We start from the raw sequence: 19,116 nt of genomic DNA on the forward strand, positions 1-19,116 counted from the left end.
TGCAGAACCATGGCGATAACACTGCCATCCCAGTGAGCCTTTTGGAATGGGAATGTCTATCCTATGCCTGTCAACCATTGTATTTTAGATGCACATAACTTGCCTGATTTCACAGGTTCACAGCTGGAAAGAAATTTTGCCTCAGGATGAACCATATCTCAAGTCTCACCCATACCTGATTTAGATGACATTTTAAAATTCCATTTGTTGATGGATTTTTTTTTAGAGACGAGTTTCACAATGTTGACCAAGCTGATCTCAAACTTCTAGGCTCAAACAATCCTCCCACCTCAGCTTCCTGAGTAGCTGGAACTACAGGTGCATGCCACCAAGCCCTGACTTAGATGCTATTTAGCTGAAACTTTGGACATTAGACTTTAGAGTTGATGCTGGAATGAGTTAAGACTTTGGGGGCTATCGAGATGGAATGAATGCATTTTTCATGTAATAAGGACATAAATTTGAGGGGGCAGTGCAGAACACTATGAACCAAATTGAGTCCCCCAACAAATTCATATGTTGAAGCCCTCACCCTCAGTGTGATAATATTTTGATATGTGGCCATTGGGAGGTAATTCAATTTAGATGAGGATATGAGAGTGGGGCCATCATGATGGGATTAGTGTCCTTATAGGAAAAGACATCAGAAAGCTTTCTTTCTCGCCAGGCACGGTGGCTCATGCCTGTAATCCCAGCACTTTGGAAGGATGAGATGGATGGATCACCTGAGGTCAGGAGGTCAAGGCTGGCCAGGCCAACATGGCAAAACCCCGTCTCTACTAAAAATACAAAAATTGGCCCAATATGGTAGCAGGCACCTATAATCCCAGCTACTTGGGAAGCTGAGGCAGGAGAATCGCTTGAACCTGGTAGGCGAAGGTTGCAATGAGCTGAGATCATGCCATTGCACTCCAGCCTGGGCAATAAGAGTGAGGCTCTGTCTGAGAAAAAAAAACAAGCAAACACAAAACACCCACACACAAGGAGGCCGGGCGTGGTGGTTCACGCCTGTAATCCCAGCACTTTGGGAGACTGAGGCAGGAGGATCACTTGAGGTCAGGAGTTCTAGAGTACACTGGCCAACATGGTGAAACCTCGTTTCTACTAAAACTACAAAAAATTAACCAAGTGTGGTGGCATGTGCCTGTAATCCCAGCTACTCGGGAGGCTGAGGCAGGAGAATCGCTTGAACCCAGGAGGCAGAGGTTGCAGTGAGCCAAGATCAGGCCACTGCACTCCAGCCTGGGCAACAGAGCGAAACTCCATCTCAAAAAAGAAAAGAAAGTTTTCTTCCCTTTCTCTCTGCCATGTGAGGACACAGCAAGAAGGCAACTGCCTGAAAGCTAGGAAGAGATCCCTCATTGTAATCTGAGCATGCTAGCATCCTGAAATCAGAATTGTGATAAATAAATTTCTGTTGTTTAAACCACCCAGTCTATGGTATTTTGCTGTGGCTTTCCTAAGAGACTAATTCATTCATCTACTCCATTTTCTTGAATTTCCCATAGTTGTACCATACTTCAACTCTTCCCTCACTAATAGACATTCAGGTTGAATTCTGTTCTTTGATATTACAAGCAATTCTTTTTTTTTTTTTTTTTTGAGATGGAGTCTCGCTCTGTCACCCAGGCTGGAGTGCAGTGGCGCTATCTCAGCTCACTGCAAGCTCCGCCTCCTGGGTTCACGCCATTCTCCTGCCTCAGCCTCCCGAGTAGCTGGGACTACAGGCGCCCGCCACCATGCCTGGCTAATTTTTTGGTATTTTTAGTAGAGACAGGGTTTCACCGTGTTAGCCAGGATGGTCTCGATCTCCTGACCTCGTGATCCGCCTGCCACAGCCTCCCAAAGTGCTGGGATTACAGGCATGAGCCACCACGCCCGGCCCCACAAGCAATTCTTATAACAACACCTTTCCACAGATATTATTAAGTGTCCACTGGTCAGGCGCAGTGGCTCACATCTGTAATCCCAGCACTCTGGGAGGCCAAGGTGGGTAGATCACTTGAGGGCAGAAGTTCCAGACCAGCCTGGTCAACATGGTGAAACCCCGTCTACTAAAAATGCAAAAATTAGCCAGGCATGGTGGTGCACACCTGTAATCCCAGCTGCTCGGGAGGCTGAGGCAGGAGAATCACTTGAACCCAGGAGGTGGAGGTTGCAGGGAGCCAAGATCATGCCACTGCACTCCAGCCTAGGCGTCCAAATGAGACTCTGTCTCAAAAAAAACAACAAAAAAGAATATTCACAATTTTATTTCTGTCAAGTAGACTTTCCAAAATAGATATTATTAGGTCTAAGGGTTTTAGAGTTTTGTATTCATTAAACATTGCCAGATTACTTTAAATAGTTAGTCTAGGCCGAGCGCAGTGGCTCACACCTGTACTCCCAGCACTTTGGGAGGCCAAGTCAGGCTGATCACGAAGTCAAGATATTGAGACCATCCTGCTAACATGGTGGAACCCCATCTCTACTAAAAAAATAAAAAAATTAGCTGGGCATGGTGGCACGTGTCTGTAGTCCCAGCTACTTGGGAGGCTGCGGCAGAATTGCTTGAACCTGGGAGGCAGAGGTTGCAGTGAGCTGAGATCGTGCCATTGCACTTCAGCCTAGGTGACAGAGCGAGACTCCGTCTCAAAAAAAAAAAAGTCTAATAATTGATAGTGTCATTGTGATATAACTAAAGGAAGGAGTAGGATAAAAGGTATATATACTATGATATCATTTACGTAATTATGTATATAATATTCTCCACACCGAACAACAGTGGAAGAAAATAGGCCACATGCAGTGGCTCATACCTATAATCCCAGCACTTTGGGAGGCCAAAGCGGGAAGATCACTTGAGCCTAGGAATTCGAGACCAGCCTGAGCAACATGGTGAAATCTCATCTCTACAAAAAGTAAAAAATTAGGTGAACATGGTGGTGTGCACCTGTAGTCCCAGCTACTGGGAAAGCTGAAGTGGGAGGATCACTTGAGCCTGCGATGTGTCGTGGTCATGCCACTGTACTCCAGCCTGGGCAGCAGAGTGAGACCCTGTCTCAAAAAGAAAAAAGAAAAAAAGATTGGAAGAAAATAAATGAAAATGTTAGCAGAGGATATCTCTGAGTGGTAGAAGTGTATGCATGCATTTGATTTTCTTCCATATTCTTTTCTTCATTGACCAAATATTTTGTAATGAGCATATAATACTTTTAAAATCAGGAGAAAAGGCCGAGTGCAGTAGCTCATGCCTGTAATCCCAGCACTTTGGGAGGCTAAGGTGGGGGAATCACTTGAGGTCAGGAGTTCAAGACCAGCCTGGCCAATATGATGAAACCCGGTCTCTACTAAAAATACACAAATTAGCCAGGCATGGTGGCACACGCCTGTAGTCCCAGCTACTCAGGAGGCTGAGGCAGGAGGATCGCTTGAACCTGGGAGGCAGATCATGCCCACTGCACTCCAGACTGGGCAACAGATTGAGAGTTTGCCTCAAAAAAAAAAAAAAAAAGTAGAAAAAATAATTCTGGGCCGGGCACAGTGATCACGCCTGTAATCCCAGCACTTTGGGAGGTCGAGGCGGGTGAATCACAAGGTCAGGAGATCAAGACCAGCCTGGCTAACACAGTGAAACCCTGTCTCTACTAAAAGTACAAAAAATTAGCCAGGCATGGTGGCATGCGCCTGTAGTCCCAGCTACTCGGGAGGCTGAGGCAGGAGAATCACTTGAACCCGGGAGGTGGAGGTTGCAATGAGCCGAGATCACGCCACTGCACTCCAGCCTGGGCAATAGAACGAGACTCCATCTCAAAAAAATTAATAAATAAACTAATAATAATAATAAATCTGCAGCTTTTTTTTTTTTTTTTTTGAGATGGAGTCTTGTTCTGTTACCCAGGCTGGAGTGCAGTGGTGCAATCTCAGCTCACTGCAGCCTTTGCCTCCCAGGTTCAAGCGAGTCTCCTGCCTCAGCCTCCTGAGTAGCTGGGAATACAGGCCTGCACCACCAGGCCTGGCTAATTTTTGTATTTTTAGTAGAGACCGGGTTTCACCATGTTGGCCAGACTGGTCTTGAACTCCTGACCTCTGGTGATCTGCCCACCTCAACCTCCCAAAGTGCTGGATTACAGGCATGAGCCACTACAGCCGGCCTTTTTTTTTTAATTAAAAAAATTTTTTTTGGCTAGGCATAGTGACACACACCTGTAATTCCAGCACTCTGAGAGGCCAAGGTGAGTGGATCACTTGAGCTCATGAGTTCGAGACCAGCCTGGCCAACATGGTGAAACCCTGTCTCTACAAAAAATACAAAAATTTGCCTGGCATGGTGGTGCATTCCTGTAGTCCCAGCTACTTGGGAGGCTGAGGTGGGAGGATGACTTGAGCCTGGGAGGTGGAGATTGCAGTGAGCCGAGATCATGCCACTGCACTGGAGCCTGGATGATAGAACTAGACCTTGTCTCAAAAAAAAAAAAATTTTTTTTTCATGGAGACAGAGTCTCACTATGTTGCTCAGGCTGGTCTTGAACTCCTGGACTCAAGCAATCCTCCGTCCTCGGCCTCCCACGGTGCTAGGATTATAGATATGAGTCACTGTGCAAAGTATTATCTACATAGGTCTGTAGCAACAATACTCAAGAAATCATGGGTTTTAAGTGATATGATTGTTCTAAAACCCACTAAAATAAGTTCATGAATATTAAATATTAAAATATTGAAATTCACATACCACCTTTCCCTGGGCCACCAGCAGTTGGTGTAGAGAAACTCTGGATAAGAATGCCACTGAGTTTCTGTCAACCCAAGCCCTCTGGGATCCCAGAGTTTAACTAAGAGCAGATCTCAGATACCAAAGACTTTCAATCCATAGTGTGTTTTCCTCCCTGGCTGGGGAGCCAGGCAACCCTACCTTTAGTTAAGAAGGAGCCCTGATTTCCCAGAATCTTTATCTGGTTGGAGTTTTTCCAGTGGAATTGTATGCTCTTCTTCGGGGAAGCTATACAGGTCAGTTCCACTGTATCCCCTTTTTTGCCCAGCACCACTTTCTTTCCCTGAGTGGCTGCTGGGAGTAGCGCTAAGTGGAAAAGAAAAGAGTCAGGTCTCAATGCCGCCGCTGTCCCCCTCTACCCCATCCTCCACCTTTGCCTTTCCTCCCACACCATCTGCATTGAGACCCCAGGTCTGAGAACTTACCGAGATGCAGCACCAGAAGCAAGTGCCTAAAAGGGATTCCCGGCTTCATTATGGCCTTGCTGAGGGAGGCAGGGGCCTGAGCCAGTAGGGACCTGAGCCCGCAGAAATGGCAGGGCCTGAGGGAAATACCATTCATTAGTCAGCAAACATTTATTGGACCCGGAGTATACAGGGGCCATACACAACCTCTCCCTCAGGACCCTGCAGCCAGCCTAGTGAACCTGAGGCAGGAGAATAGCAGAGGGAATTGGAGATTGGATTAAGGAAGGAATGAGTAGGAGCAGAAGCAGGAGAAAGAGGCAAGTGAGCAAAAACAGAAGATAAATAAGTGAATAAAGAGCTAGATCCAAACCAAACCAGTTAGGATCAGCTCTTAAGAGATGGGCATATACTAGGCTGGGTGCAGCGGCTCATGCCTGTAATCTCAGTGCTTTGGGAGGCTGAGGTGGGTGGATCACTTGCGGTCAGGAGTTCTAGATCAGCCTGGCCAACATGGTGAAACCCTGTCTCTACTAAAAATACAAAAATTAGCCGGGCGTGGTGGCATGCACCTGTAGTCTCAGGTACTTAGGAAGCTGAGGCAGAAGAATCACTTGAACCAGGGAGGTGGAGGTTGCAGTGAGCCGAGATTGCACCACTGCACTCCAGCCTGGAGGACAGAGCAAGACTCCTTCTCAAAAAAAAAAAAAAAAAAAAAAAAAAAAAAAAAAAAAGATGCGCATGGACTACAGAGAAAAGATATCCTCAAGATGACCCCATATAGTAATTAGCTACTTAAGGTTCATGCATACAGAGTGCATATCATGCATGTACTTAAAACTATGGGAAGGAAGTGACACGTAAGCACACAGAGGCCAAGAAACTAAGCAACCCACCTGTCAATCAAAAGGCACACGCTGGCTAAAGCTTAGGCAGCTTGAGGAAGAAGAGAAAAAAAACGCATAGAAAAGGCCACAAAATACAGCAAAGAGATGCTGATACCATTCGCAGGTCATCCTCAATCCATAGTGGATGGTACTGTGCTTAATAAACTTTTGCTGCTTTGCTATTTGTGTGTGTCATGTCCATTTTTTGTTTGTGGCACCAACAATTCGGGACTTCACAACATCAGCCAGTAACTAACTAAACTTGCACACACCTAACTGGATGCTCTGAGATACACACCACGAAATGCTATGCCCAGGCCAGGAGGGGGTTTTTGCTGGGATGAGTGAGGAGGGGATCAGAAAAGGATGCACGGAGAAGGTGGCAAATTGGTGGGGAGACCATGGAGCCAGGCCAGGACGTGGAAATGCTTGAAGGCTGTGCTGAGATGCTGGGACTGGATCCTGGGCACTAGAGAGCCAGCAGAGGTTTTTCTATAGAGAAGAAGATTATTAGATTTGCCATGAGGACCCCGGCAGCTGCTGAGTGAAATAACTGGAGGAGGTGAGGCACCAGAGGCAGGACTGCAACCATCCTGGTGAGCAAAGGGCCTGAGCCAAGTGGCTGTGGGAATGTGTGGGACAGTTCTAAGGTGACATTCCCAAGGATTGGGGCCTGATACAGTGTGAGAGGTGTGGGGAAAAGAGAGAGGTCAGATTGTTACTGTGTATATGTAGAAAAGGAAGACATACGAAACTCCATTTTGATCTGTACTAAGAAAAATTGTTGGGCCGGGCGCGGTGGCTCACGCTTGTAATCCCAGCACTTTGGGAGGCCGAGGCGGGCGGATCACGAGGTCAGGAGATCCAGACCACGGTGAAACCCCGTCTCTACTAAAAATACAAAAAATTAGCCAGGCGTGGTGGCGGGCGCCTGTAGTCCCAGCTACTCAGAGAGGCTGAGGCAGGAGAATGGCGTGAACCCGGGAGGCGGAGTTTGCAGTGAGCCGAGATCGCGCCACTGCACTCCAGCCTGGGTGACAGAGCGAGACTCCGTCTCAAAAAAAAAAAAAAAAAAAAAAAAAAGAAAAATTGTTCTGCTTTGAGATGCTGTTAATCTGTAACTTTTGTCCCAACCCTGTGCTCACAAAAACACGTGCTGTATTGAATCAAGATTTAATGGATCTAGGGCTGCGCGAGATGTGCTTTTAAAAAGTTCTTGCCTCACACCTGTAATCCCAGCACTTTGGGAGGCCAAGGCAGGCGGATCACGAGGTCAGGAGATAGAGACCATCCTGGTGAACACAGTGAAACCCCATCTCTACTAAAAAGACACAAAAAAATTAGCCGGGCGTGGTGGCGGGCGCCTATAGTCCCAGCTACTCAGGAGGCTGAGGCAAGAGAATGGTGTGGACCCGGGAGGTGGAGGTGGCAGTGAGCTGAGATCGTGCCACTGCACTCCAGCCTGGGCGACAGAGCAAGACTCTGTCTCAAAAAAAAAAAAAGTTCTTGCAGGCAGTATCCTTGGTGAAAGTCATCGTCATTCTCCATTCTCTATTAACCAGAGACACAATGCACTGTGGAAGGCCTCAGGAACCCCTGCCCGAGAAAGCCTAGGTATTGTCCAGGTTTCCCCCCACGAAGACAACCTGAGATATGTCCTCATGGGAAGGGAAAGACCTTACAGGCCCCCAGCCCCACACCCGTAAAGGGTCTGTGCTGAGGAGGATTAGTGAAAGAGGAAGGCCTCTATTCGGTTGAGATAAGAGGAAGGCATCTGTCTCCTGCTTGTCCCTGGGAATGGAATGACCCGGTGTAAAACCGATCATACATTCTACTTTGAGAGAGGAGAAAACTGCCTTATGTCAGGAGGCGAGACATCATGGCGGCAATACTGCTCTGTTACTCTTTACTACACTGAGATGTTTGTGTAAAGCTAAACATAAATCTAGCACATCCAGGCACAGCACCTTTCCTTAAACTTATTTACGACAAAGAGTCTTTGCTCACATGTTTTTCTGCTGACCCTCTCCTCACCTTCACCCTATAGCCCCACCACATTCCCCTCGCGGAGATAGTAAAGATAATGATCAATAAATACTGAGGGAACTCAGAGACCAGCACCGGTGCAGGTCCTCACTTGCTGAGCGCCGGTCCCCTGGGCCCACTTTTCTTCCTCTATACTTTGTCTCTGTGTCTTATTTCTTTTCTCAGTCTCTCGTCTCTACCTTGCGAGAAATACCCACAGGTGTGGAGGGGCAGGCCCCCTTCAGAGAGGTCAGGGAAGAAAGAGAAGAGGGCCATTTCTCTGTCCAATATCAGACCAACCCTACAAGGCCTCTCAGTGGGCCAAGCAGAAGGCGTTGGTCCGGGGTTTGGATGAAGGGGAGTTTCCTGTGCTCTTGGCAGACAGGCGAGACTGGGGGTGGAGGTGGCAGGGCAGAGAGGCTCTGAATGGACAGCTGTAGATGTGAGGAGCGATTCCCAAAGTCCTGGATCAGCAGCAGCGGCAACATGACCTGGGAACTTGTTAGAAATGCAGATCCTTGGCCCCACCCCAGACCTGCTGAATCAGAAACTAGGGGTGGGTCTAGTCATCTGGGTTTTCACAAATCTCCAGGTAACTGATCATGCTCGAGTTTGAAAACCATAAGTTCGATGGAAAGGAAAGGGGAGAGGCATCCCCATTCTGAGGTGTGCAAAGGTGGTAGGGATGTGCGAGGAGGCTTTGGAGGAAAGAGAGGGCTCAGGGAGGTGATGGTGGAAGAAGGTATGGGAAAAGCATTTGGAGCTTGACTGTAAATCTTTTTATTTTTAGTTTAGATCCACTCTGTCACCCAGGCCAGAGTGCAGTAGTTCAATCATAGGTCATTGCAGCCTGGAACTCCTGGGCTCAAGTGATCCTTTCATGACAACACCCAGCTAATTTTTGCAGGCCGTGATTGCAAATATGGACAGGCAGGTCGAAGAGCTGGAGCTTTGTCCTGGAGGTGATGGGACCCACTGCTAATTTTTTAGCAGAGATGTGCCATGGTCTATGTAGAGCTTTGGGAAGCTTGATGTGGTAACTGGGGACCAGATGACATGGGATTGGAGCAGTGATTATAGGAAGGGCACCAAGATAGCACCTCAAAGGAAGGCTGGAGCAGGGCTCAAGTGTCTTTGAATCCAGGCCTAGGATATAAAGTGGGCTCAGAGAGGTGACTGCCTGTGGAAGGGGTCACCATGGACCTGGTCCCTGCTGGTGAGACAAGATCTTGCCTCCAGACTTACTCTCTCTTCCAAGCTTGGTCCTTCTTTCCCTCAGTGGCATCTTTGCCATTGAAGCTTGGTGACGATCTGCCTACTCTGAATTCCCACGGCACCCCGTTGACATGCTCCTGGGTGTGTTCCACCTTCTATTTTGTGTGTAGTGATTTGGTTTCTCAACTCTCCTCCACCAGCTTGAGCCCCTTTAGGACAGAGATGACAGTCTAGCCAGCTGTGTGGCTACCACAAGCCTGGCAGCAGCTGAGACATAGAGAGAGGACTTGGGATGGCTTTGGTTAATTTAAGCCAAATTGAATTGTATGGAGGAGGGAAAGTCACTGATTTCTTCTTTCTGTATTCACCATATTAATTCTGTTTCTAAAATGGGTCACTGAAGTGTATGCACACACCCAGCCCTGGCCTGGATGAAGCCAAGTCACCCCAATCCGTGCTGTTCATCCCCACAGGGCCCTGCCAGCCACTCTCCACCCTGTCTGTGGCTCTGCACCAAGGGGCTGACAGCCACACATGGCTCATAGGCTCTCTTGCCCTCCAGCACCAGGAGTTGGCCAGTGGGAAGTGCTTGTCAGAGATGAGATGGAAGGGTGGGATAAAGAAGCTGGGATATTTTCCCTACTCTATCCCTGCCCTGGGCATATTTTCTGTCAATAGCTGTGTGTTCATCCCCACCTGCAGCCCTGCCCCTCCACAGCTTCTGTGGGGTGGCCCCTTATCCAGAGCACAAGCACTCTCTGGGTTCCAGAAACACCATTTTCACTTCTTCAGGACTCTTCCTGCTGTTAATAGCGTCTGTGCTTCAACAAGTTGATTGATTCCCTTAACCTCTGTGAATAACCCCCTTTTTACAGTCTCTTGAACCATGGGAGGTGGACTCTGTTTCCTGCTGGGCACTAAGACATAATCCATGGAGCGGAATGGAGCACTCAGAAGGTGTGGGGGCTTGGTCCTCTCACGGAGGTTTAGGAGAAGATAAGAAAAGTGACTCCATCTTTGTTAGCTGCCTCCAGTTACTCCATCTGCCTGGAAGAGGAGGTAGCCAGGCCTTAGCCTTAATATGTGGTAGGTGCTTGAGATAGACAGGTAGGTAGATAGATGGATGGACAGATGGATAGATAGATGATAGATAGATAGATAGATAGATAGATAGATAGATAGATAGATAGAATAGATTAGATAGACAGATTAGATAGATTAGATGATAGATTGATAGATTAGATAGACATACAGACAGATTAGAGAGATGATGAATAAAATAGATAAAATAGATTAGGTTAGACAGAAAGATAGATTAGATAGATAGATAGATAGATAGATAGATAGATAGATAGATAGATAGATAGATAGAGACAGACATTTAGGGCCAGACACAGTGGCTCACACTTGTACTCCCAGCACTTTGGGAGGCTTAGGCGAGTAGATCACCTGAGGTCAGGAGTTCAATACAAGCCTGACCAACATGGTGAAACCCTTCTCTACTAAAAATACAAAATTAGCCGGGCACAGTGGCACGGGCCTGTAATCCCAGCTACTCCAAAGATTGAGGCAGGAGAATCGCTTAGAACCCAGGAGGCGGAGGTTCAGCAGTGAGCTGAGATCGCGCCACTGCACTCCAGCCTGGGCGACAGAGCAAGACCCTGTCTCAAAAAAAAAAAAAAAAGGCTGACATACAGACAGATAGATTAGATAAATACATGATAGATAAGATAAACAGATAAAATAGATGAATTAGATTAGACAGTCAGAAAGACAAGATAGATATATAAGGCCGGATGCAGTGGCTCACACCTGTAATCCCAGCACTTTGGGAGGCCAAGGCAGGTGGATCACCTGAGGTCGGGAGAACGAGACCAGCCTGGCCAAAACATGGTGAAACCCCATCTCTACTAAAAATACAAAAATTAGCTGGGCATGGTGACGCACGTCTGTAATCCCAGCTACTTGGGAGGCAGAGGCAGGAGAATCACTTGAACCCGGGAGGCGGAGGTTGCAGTGAGCTGAAATCACGCCACTGCACTCCAGCCTGGGCAACAGAGCGAGACTCAGTCTCAAAAAAAAAAAAAAAAAAAAATAGATATATGTCCAGGCATGGTGGCTCACGCCTGTAATCCCAGCACTTTGGGAGACCGAGGTGGGTGGATCACTTGAGGTCAGGAGTTGGAGACCAGCCTGGCCAACATGGTGAAACCCCATCTCTACTGAAAATACAAAAATTAGCCAGGAGTGGTGGTGGGTAATCCCAGCTACTGAGGAGGCTGAGGTAGGAGATTCACTTGAACCCGGGAGGCGGAGGTTGCAGTGAGCCGAGATCGCGCCACTGCACTCCAGCCTGGGCGACAGAGTGACTCTGTCTCAAAAAAAAAAAAAGAGATAGATCAACAGATAAGATAGATATATAAAGATAGATAGACAGATATACATAGATTAGATAGATAGGTGATAGGCAGATTGATAGATTAATGATAGATAGATAGATGATAGATAGATAGATAGATAGATAGATAGATAGATAGATAGATAGATAGAAAAAAGCCGGGTGTCGTGTGTGGTGGCTCATGCCTATAATCCCAGGAGTTCGAGACCAGCCTGGCCAACATCATGAAACCCCCGTATCTACTAAAAATACAAAAAAATTAGCTGGGGATGGTGGCGGGCACCTGTAATCTCAGCTACTTGGGATTACTTGTAGTGCCACTGCACTACAGCCTGGGCGACAGAGTGAGATAACAATTTTGTTTAAACCGGGGAAGTAGGAAGAAAAGAGGTCAGGAAGGAGGTTTCTGAGAACGGAGGAAGGGAGACTAGCCACCAGTCATGGTGAAGTGTTTACAGGTTAGCATGCAGCATGGGAGGCATCTAGGGGAAGGCCGCAGTGAGAAGAGCAGAATAGGAGTAGCCTCATACCAAAGAGTGGTTCCCACTGTCCCTCATCCCAGATTGACTGGGTCCTTGGTGAGCAGGGGATGAAAGAGGGGAAGTCTCCATATAAGATATCCCTTCTCTGGGGTCCAAATTCAGCTTACCCTGATAAGATGCCTGGGGAAGACTAGAGGCATTCTTGACCCTTCCCCATATGGTGGCTGTTTTGACTCCCCCAGCTCCATGGTCCTGAGGTATGTGCAGACAGCCACCTCCCTGCCTCCAGCTCCCTGTTCTGCCTCATCTCACCCCAAGGCTCTGCTAAGTGGAGGAGGCTGTGGGTTTCCAGCATGCTTGCTTTGGTGCTTTGGGCTTCCGCTGCCACCCGAGAGATCTGGCCTTTGATTCCCACACTCAGCGTCCCCAGAGGTGTCTTACCCTAGTACGGTAGCATCCTGTATACCAGCACTCCGAGAGAGGCTGGGAGGGCTCTCTGGTCCCTCAAGCCCTGGCACGTCTCTCTCTCTCTTTCTGTCTCTCTCTCTCTCTCTCTGCTTGCTTCTCAGCTCACATCTGTGCATTTCTGTATCTATGCTTCCCAGCCCCCAGCTTATGCCCCCAGCCTGCAGCTCCCTGTGTCTGTGTCTGTCTTCCTCTTTGCCTCATATACCAGGAGGCCATGCTGGCTCTCCCGGGCTCCCCTGGAATGCCCCTTGCCTGTTCTCCTTTTTCAACTTCCCCTCTCCAGCTGCCACTAAGCTCTAGCTCCTTCCAGTCTGTACACAGGCCTCCTGGCCTTTGGCAGCAATGCAGACCCTGGACAAGCTTTGATCTGTGGGGAGCCTGCTGAGCACGCCTGCAGCCCAGGGTGGATGTGAGGGAGCCGGCTGCAGGGTGGGAGGGACACCATGGACAAAGGGAAATGGACAGAGTTCCCCAGAATGCACAGAGGCCTCAAGGGAGGAGGGGAGGGAAAGATGTGGGAGAGAGAGACCTGGAGCAGCTTGTTAAAGCAACAGCTATGCACACACAATCCACAATCACACACAAAGCGCAGGGTAGTACAAAAAAAGAGGAAAAGAAGAAATTTTGAGAAGCAAGACAGATGCACAGAGCATAGATCCAAAGTGAGGCAAAGAGAGACTGAGAAAGAGATGAGACCAAAATGGCAACACACACCACGCACTTTCTCAGAGCCTTGAGGTTCCTGCCGCCCTCACCCCTGGCCCCCAGGGATGGGATGAGGGGCGAGGCTTGGGAGGGTAAGAGGGCCCAGCTCCACCACAGCGAGAGTCTGTGGTCCCACAGGCACTTTTATCTTCTCCCCATAACCCCCAAGCAGCCCACTCAAGCCCAGCCGCGGGATGTGCCCCACCACGTTCACCCTCTCTACTGCTGACTAGCTTCCTATAAACTTCCTAGAGACTGTGACCCCTCTAAGGAACTCTTGTGGTTGGTGGCTGCAACCTCCACCATCCTCTTCTTTGCCTCAGACACCCACATCGGGGGAACCGTGCCCACCCTCCTCCCCTCATCCCCTCAAAGGTACAGAACAGAGCTCAAACTCAGAGCCTTGCAAACCCAGACCCCTGCCCGTCTACCTCTGATTCCCCACCTTCATCAAAGTTATTTTGAGACAGGGCCTCACTCTCGCCCAGGCTGGAGTGCAGTGGCACAATCAGGCCTCACTGCAGCCTCCGTCTCCCAGGCTCAAGCAATCCTCCCACCTCAGCCTCCCAAGTAGCTGGAACTGAAGGCACACACTACCATGCCCAGCTAACTTTTGTGAGGTTTGTAGAGATGGGGGTTCCACCATGTTGCCCAGGCTGGTCTCAAACTCCCAGTTTCAAGCCATCCTCCTGCCTCAGCCTCTCAAAGGGCTGGGATTACTGGTGTGGGCCACCATGCCCGGTCCATCACAGTTATTTCATTCAACAAACATTTATTGAGTGTCTAAAGTGTGCAAGACTGGCCCAGTGTGGTGGCTCACGTCTGTAATGCCAGCACTTTGGGAGGCCAAGGCGGGCAGATCATTTGAGGCCAGGAGTTTGAGGCCAGCCTGTCCAACATAGTGAAACCTGGTCTCTACTAAAAATACAAAAAGTAGCCGGGTGTGGTGTTGGGCTCCTGTAATCCCAGCTACTCGAGAGGCTGAGGCAGGAGAATTGCTTGAACCCAGGAGGTGGAGGCTGCAGTGAGTGGAGATCACGTCGTTGCACTCCAGCCTGGTCAAGAGAGTGAGACTCTGTCTCAAAAATAATATAAAAAATAAAACGTGCAAGACAACTGGTCTAGCCAATTGCCCTCAGCACCACCCCGCCATTACTGCCAGGGTCAGAGCCTAGGGCTGCCCCCAAGCTCTGTCTAGCACCAGTGGTGGGAGGAGTTTTGATCTAGATATAGACCTCTCCTATATAAGTGCTCCCACATTGAAAGAGGGAAATCATCTCCCGAGTGTCTCTAACGCTGTCCTCAGGGGCTCTTTCATCTGACCTTGAGGGAGGCGGCCATTTTGTATCAGCGTACAGCATCTGATACAGCACAAGGAATTATTGGTCAAAATGTGAAGTAGCAGTGACTTCCCTCATAAGGCCCTACTCTTAGCCTTGCCCCGATAAAAATGTCCCCCACAAGAGCAGGGCATTCAGGAAGCACTATCCCACTCAGAGTGAAATCTTTGAATTATTGAGAACGGGGCCTTTCCATGTTGAGGGATCAGAACTTACCCCAGGAAACCTCTCTCCCAGAAGAAGCCTATGAGGGGAAAGCAGAGGACACTGGGGATAGCACGGCTTCAAGGCCGTAAGGTCTCAGGGGCTGGAAAGGTCTGAGGGCGAAGAGGCTGAGGTGGCACAGGGCTTCCCATCAGGAGGGACAGTGAGTCCTCACTCTCCCTCACACCCTGCCAGGCCCAGGAGGGGCTGCACATCCTTCTGTAACTCTCCTGGCCTCATGAGACCCCTACCACCAATTCTCTTCGAATCCATTTCTTAAATGACATATTTATCTAAAGATATGTATCTGCAACTTTTAGGGCAATTCATACACAAAAGCTCAGTTTCAACACTTTCTGAGAATTTTAGCTTTCCTATTTCGTGAATCGTTTTAAAGCTAACTAGAGTAGAAGTGCCTTTAGACATTGTTCAAAAATCTTAAAAGAGCAAAAAAGTAGACAAAAATTAAAAAAATACACACAGAAACACAAAAGGTAGTTAAAAGAGACTATTACATAGATCATGTGACTTATGAAATGCTGCAAGTATGATATTTGGTGTCAATTTTTGGAGATTGTGCCGTTAGGAAAATTGGTTTTGCAAGAATTTTCTCTAGACTAGATTCCACTTCTTTTGCTCTTTTTCTTGCTTTTATCGTTTCTTTTTTATAGGTTTCCTCCCACCTTATATTTCTTTATTCTTTCTAATTTTTTCCCTCCCCTTCTTCACTCTTTTTCTCCTCTTTTCCCCTCTTCCAGTCCTCTCTCCTCCACTGCCCACGACTAGTTGCCTTCCATGCCTTTCCCAGCCAGCCTGGGATAGTCTCCAGTCCTCACTCCCTCTCTGATCTTGCCATTTAGGTCAATACTCCTCTAAGGAGCACCCACTGCTCTGGACACTGAGGCTCACTGCTCTGGACACTGGGGCTGCAGAGAGGAGTCTGGCACAGTCCCTGACCTCTGGAAGCTCACAGTTCCAGTGGGAAATCGCTGGTCATGACCAGTTCCAAGAGAAATGCAAGAGAAAGTGGCCAGAGCTGTGGGCAGACAACTGGGCAGAGCACATTCCTGGACATCTGCCCCACGTTCTCCTCCCTCTCAGCTCCGGGGAAGGAAGCCGAGTCTGACCATCTTACCTCTGGGCTTGCGTCTTTCTTGCCTGCTGCTTCTCAAACAGGTGTATCTGTGTGAGGACTTGGAGCTCTGCAACCAGGAGCCCAGTGGGGAGGGTGCTTTGTTCCTTCTGCAGAGTCGTGCTTAAATGAAGAGAGACAGGAAGCCCGATGGTGAGGCTCCTCCACACCCTAGGCCTGGGCCGGCCCCCAACGTCACCGGGTGGGGCTGGGGTCCCCACCCCCCAGGCTCTTAGGCAACATGTCAAAGTGAAAATGCCCAAGTCAAGGGAAAAAGTTCAGCAGAAGCAGAGGCTGGAGCCAAAGTGTCACTGCCACCGTTAAGCGGCAAGAAAAAGATGGCAAGAAAGATTCCATCAGTGGTACTGCCATGTCTGACCAGGCTGTGGGGAAAGAAGAAGGGGGAGGCAGTTGGGGGCATGTGGAAACAGCAGTGGCAAGCCCACAAACAGCTCCTTGCTCCGGGGCCCTGAGGGCATGTGTCCAGTGGGTGCCTCCAGGGGTATCTGTGGAGGCTTTATAGGTGGCCCAGTGTGGAAGAGAGGGCGTGGGCTGAGCAGAGAATATCTGAGTTAACCAGGCTCTGTTCCTCTAGGCATCTCTGGCTGGGCCTCAGGTGCTTTCCTCTAGCCCATATCTACCATGAACTCTCGATGTGAGTATCCGTCTGCCCATTGGACATCTCCACTGGGAAGCTCACCGGACATAGCAAACTCAACACATCCCCAACTAAGCATACCACCTGCATACTACCACCCTCCAAACCTGCTTCTCCAGGCTTCTCACTCAGTGAGGGGCTCACCATCCACCAACTTGCCCAAGCAAAATAAATTGGGTGTAATCTTTGACACCCCCTTCACCCGACTTCTCCCATGTATTTATTTACCAATTCCTGTAGATGTTACCTTCTAAATGGCTCCAAAATCTACCCAAGTCACTCTGCACTACCACTACTGCCACCATTCCAATCCAAGACGCCAATATCATCCCTTGCCCGGACAACAGCTGCTGCCTCCTCATTGGCCACCATTCTCCATACCACAGCCCAAGTGATCATTTAAAGATGCGGCTGGGCGTGGTGGCTCACGCTTGTAATCCCAGCACTTTGGGAGGCCGAGGCGGGCGGATCACGAGGTCAGGAGATTGAGACCATGGTGAAACCCCGTCTCTACTAAAAATACAAAAAATTAGCCGGGCGTGGTGGCGGGCGCCTGTAGTCCCAGCTACTCGGAGAGGCTGAGGCAGGAGAATGGCGTGAACCCGGGAGGCGGAGCTTGCAGTGAGCCGAGATCGCGCCACTGCACTCCAGCCTGGGTGACAGAGCGAGACTCTGTCTCAAAAAAAAAAAAAAAAAAAAAAACAAAAAAAAAAAAAAAAAAAAAAAGATGCACATGTGAGTGTGCATTTTCCAGGCTGAAAAAAGTGGGGCTGGGCGTGGTGGCTCATGCCTATAATCCCAGCATTTTAGGAGGCCAAGTTGGGAGGATCGCTTGAGGCTGCAGTGAACCGTGACTGCGCCACTGCACTCTAGTCTGAGTGACAGAGTGAGAACCTGTCTCGAAAAGAAGAAAACAAAGAAAAGAAAAGAAAAGGCTAGTTCAGCTTGTGACTCCAACAATTAACACAAGTACCCCTATTTGACAGCATTGTACTTCATCCGTAGCATATAGCACTGTGTGCTGCTTCTCATTTCATGACACACCGTACTCAAGGGTTGAGATTTAATAAAATTAGTATTTACTGCTTCATTAAAGGCATTCTTTTTTTTTTTTTTTTTTTTTTTTTTTTTTTAGAGGGAGTCTCACTCTGTTGCCCAGGCTGGAGTGCAGTGGCGTGGTCTAGGCTCACTGAAACCTCTGCCTCCCGGGTTCAAGCAATTCTCCTGCCTCAGCCTCCCAAGTAGCTGGGGCTACCAGCATGTGCCACCATGCCCAGCTAATTTTTGTAGCTTTAGTAGAGACAGGGTTTCACCATGTTGCCCAGGATGGTCTCGATCTCTTTTTTTTTTTTTTTTTTTTGAGACAGAGTCTTGCTTTGTCACCCAGGCTGAAGTGCAGCGGCATGATCTCGGCTTACTACAACCTCTGCCTCCTGGATTCAAGCCATTCTCCTGCCTCAGCCTCCCGAGTAGCTGGGATTATAGGCACCTGCCAACATGCCTGGCTAATTTTTGTATTTTTGTAGAGACAGGGTTTCACTACGTTGGCCAGGCTGGTCTTGAACTCCTGACCTCAGGTGATCCTGATCTGCCCGCTTCAGCCTCCCAAAGTGCTGGGATTACAGGCATGAGCCACTGCACCCGGCCTCATTAAGGGCATTCTTAAGTAAAAGTGGCATTAATTTTTTTTCTTTTTTTACTGTAAGTACCTGGCAGTGAAGAATGCAATGACTATCATATGGTTTGGCACCACTGCCTTCATTTATGCTAAGGCAGCAGTTTTATCCAGATTGCTTTTTCAACATTATTGCAATGTCAACATAGTGACAAAGGAAAATAACGTCCTGTATTTTTTTTATGAAAATAGCTTGACCTTGAAGATCCCCTGAAAGGGTCTCAGGGACTCCCAAGGGTCTGCAGACCACACTTAACTCTGAGAACCACTGATCTAGGTAATTTTTATTCATTCTTCAGGTCTCAGCTATCGCTTTAGCTGTCCCCAAAGTCTATTTTCTCCTTCTTGGTAATAAAACCCTCAATTTTTAGCTGAGCTCTTAGCTACTCAGCTAAGAAAATAAAATACTTCGCAGCTCGCTGACAGCTGGATGTGTCCAAGTGACTCAATTTTGGTTAATAGATAGAAGTGAAAGTATTACGTGCAACCTCAGAGTTGTTCCTCAAAGTGGGGAAAATGTATCCTCCTCAGGCCTTCTTCCTTATAGCAAACACCCTCCCTGTTGTTCACAGCCAGCCTGCTCTTCTCATTTACATTACCTGGCAGGCTCTGGCAGGCATTGACGTTTTGAGCCCTGCTCCATTCATTCATGTGTGTAGTTAAGCGTGTACCAGCCCAAGGCAGTCTGCTAGGTGGCTGGGGATGTGATGTTGAATAAGACAGATATGGTCACCACTCCAGCTTATGACATAGACACTAAACAATAAACAACT

The 19,116-nt window shown here is 48.4% G+C and overlaps 1 protein-coding gene across 1 annotated transcript in view; it reads right to left on the minus strand.

Moving 5' to 3' along the window:
* CD4 (CD4 molecule) overlaps positions 1-16,172 on the minus strand; it is a 34,391-nt gene extending 18,219 nt beyond the window's left edge. The window contains exons 1-3 of the mRNA XM_055277008.2: positions 16,014-16,172; positions 5,176-5,291; positions 4,892-5,056 (exon numbers count right to left, since the gene is read on the minus strand). Coding sequence (XP_055132983.2) covers positions 4,892-5,056; positions 5,176-5,224 — 214 coding nt within the window. The 5' untranslated portion in view covers positions 5,225-5,291; positions 16,014-16,172. The remainder of the gene's footprint in view (positions 1-4,891; positions 5,057-5,175; positions 5,292-16,013) is intronic.
* Positions 16,173-19,116: the final 2,944 nt, after the last annotated feature.

Source organism: Symphalangus syndactylus, chromosome 5 (genome assembly GCF_028878055.3).
Source record: "Symphalangus syndactylus isolate Jambi chromosome 5, NHGRI_mSymSyn1-v2.1_pri, whole genome shotgun sequence".
Classification (NCBI taxonomy): Eukaryota; Metazoa; Chordata; class Mammalia; order Primates; family Hylobatidae; genus Symphalangus; species Symphalangus syndactylus.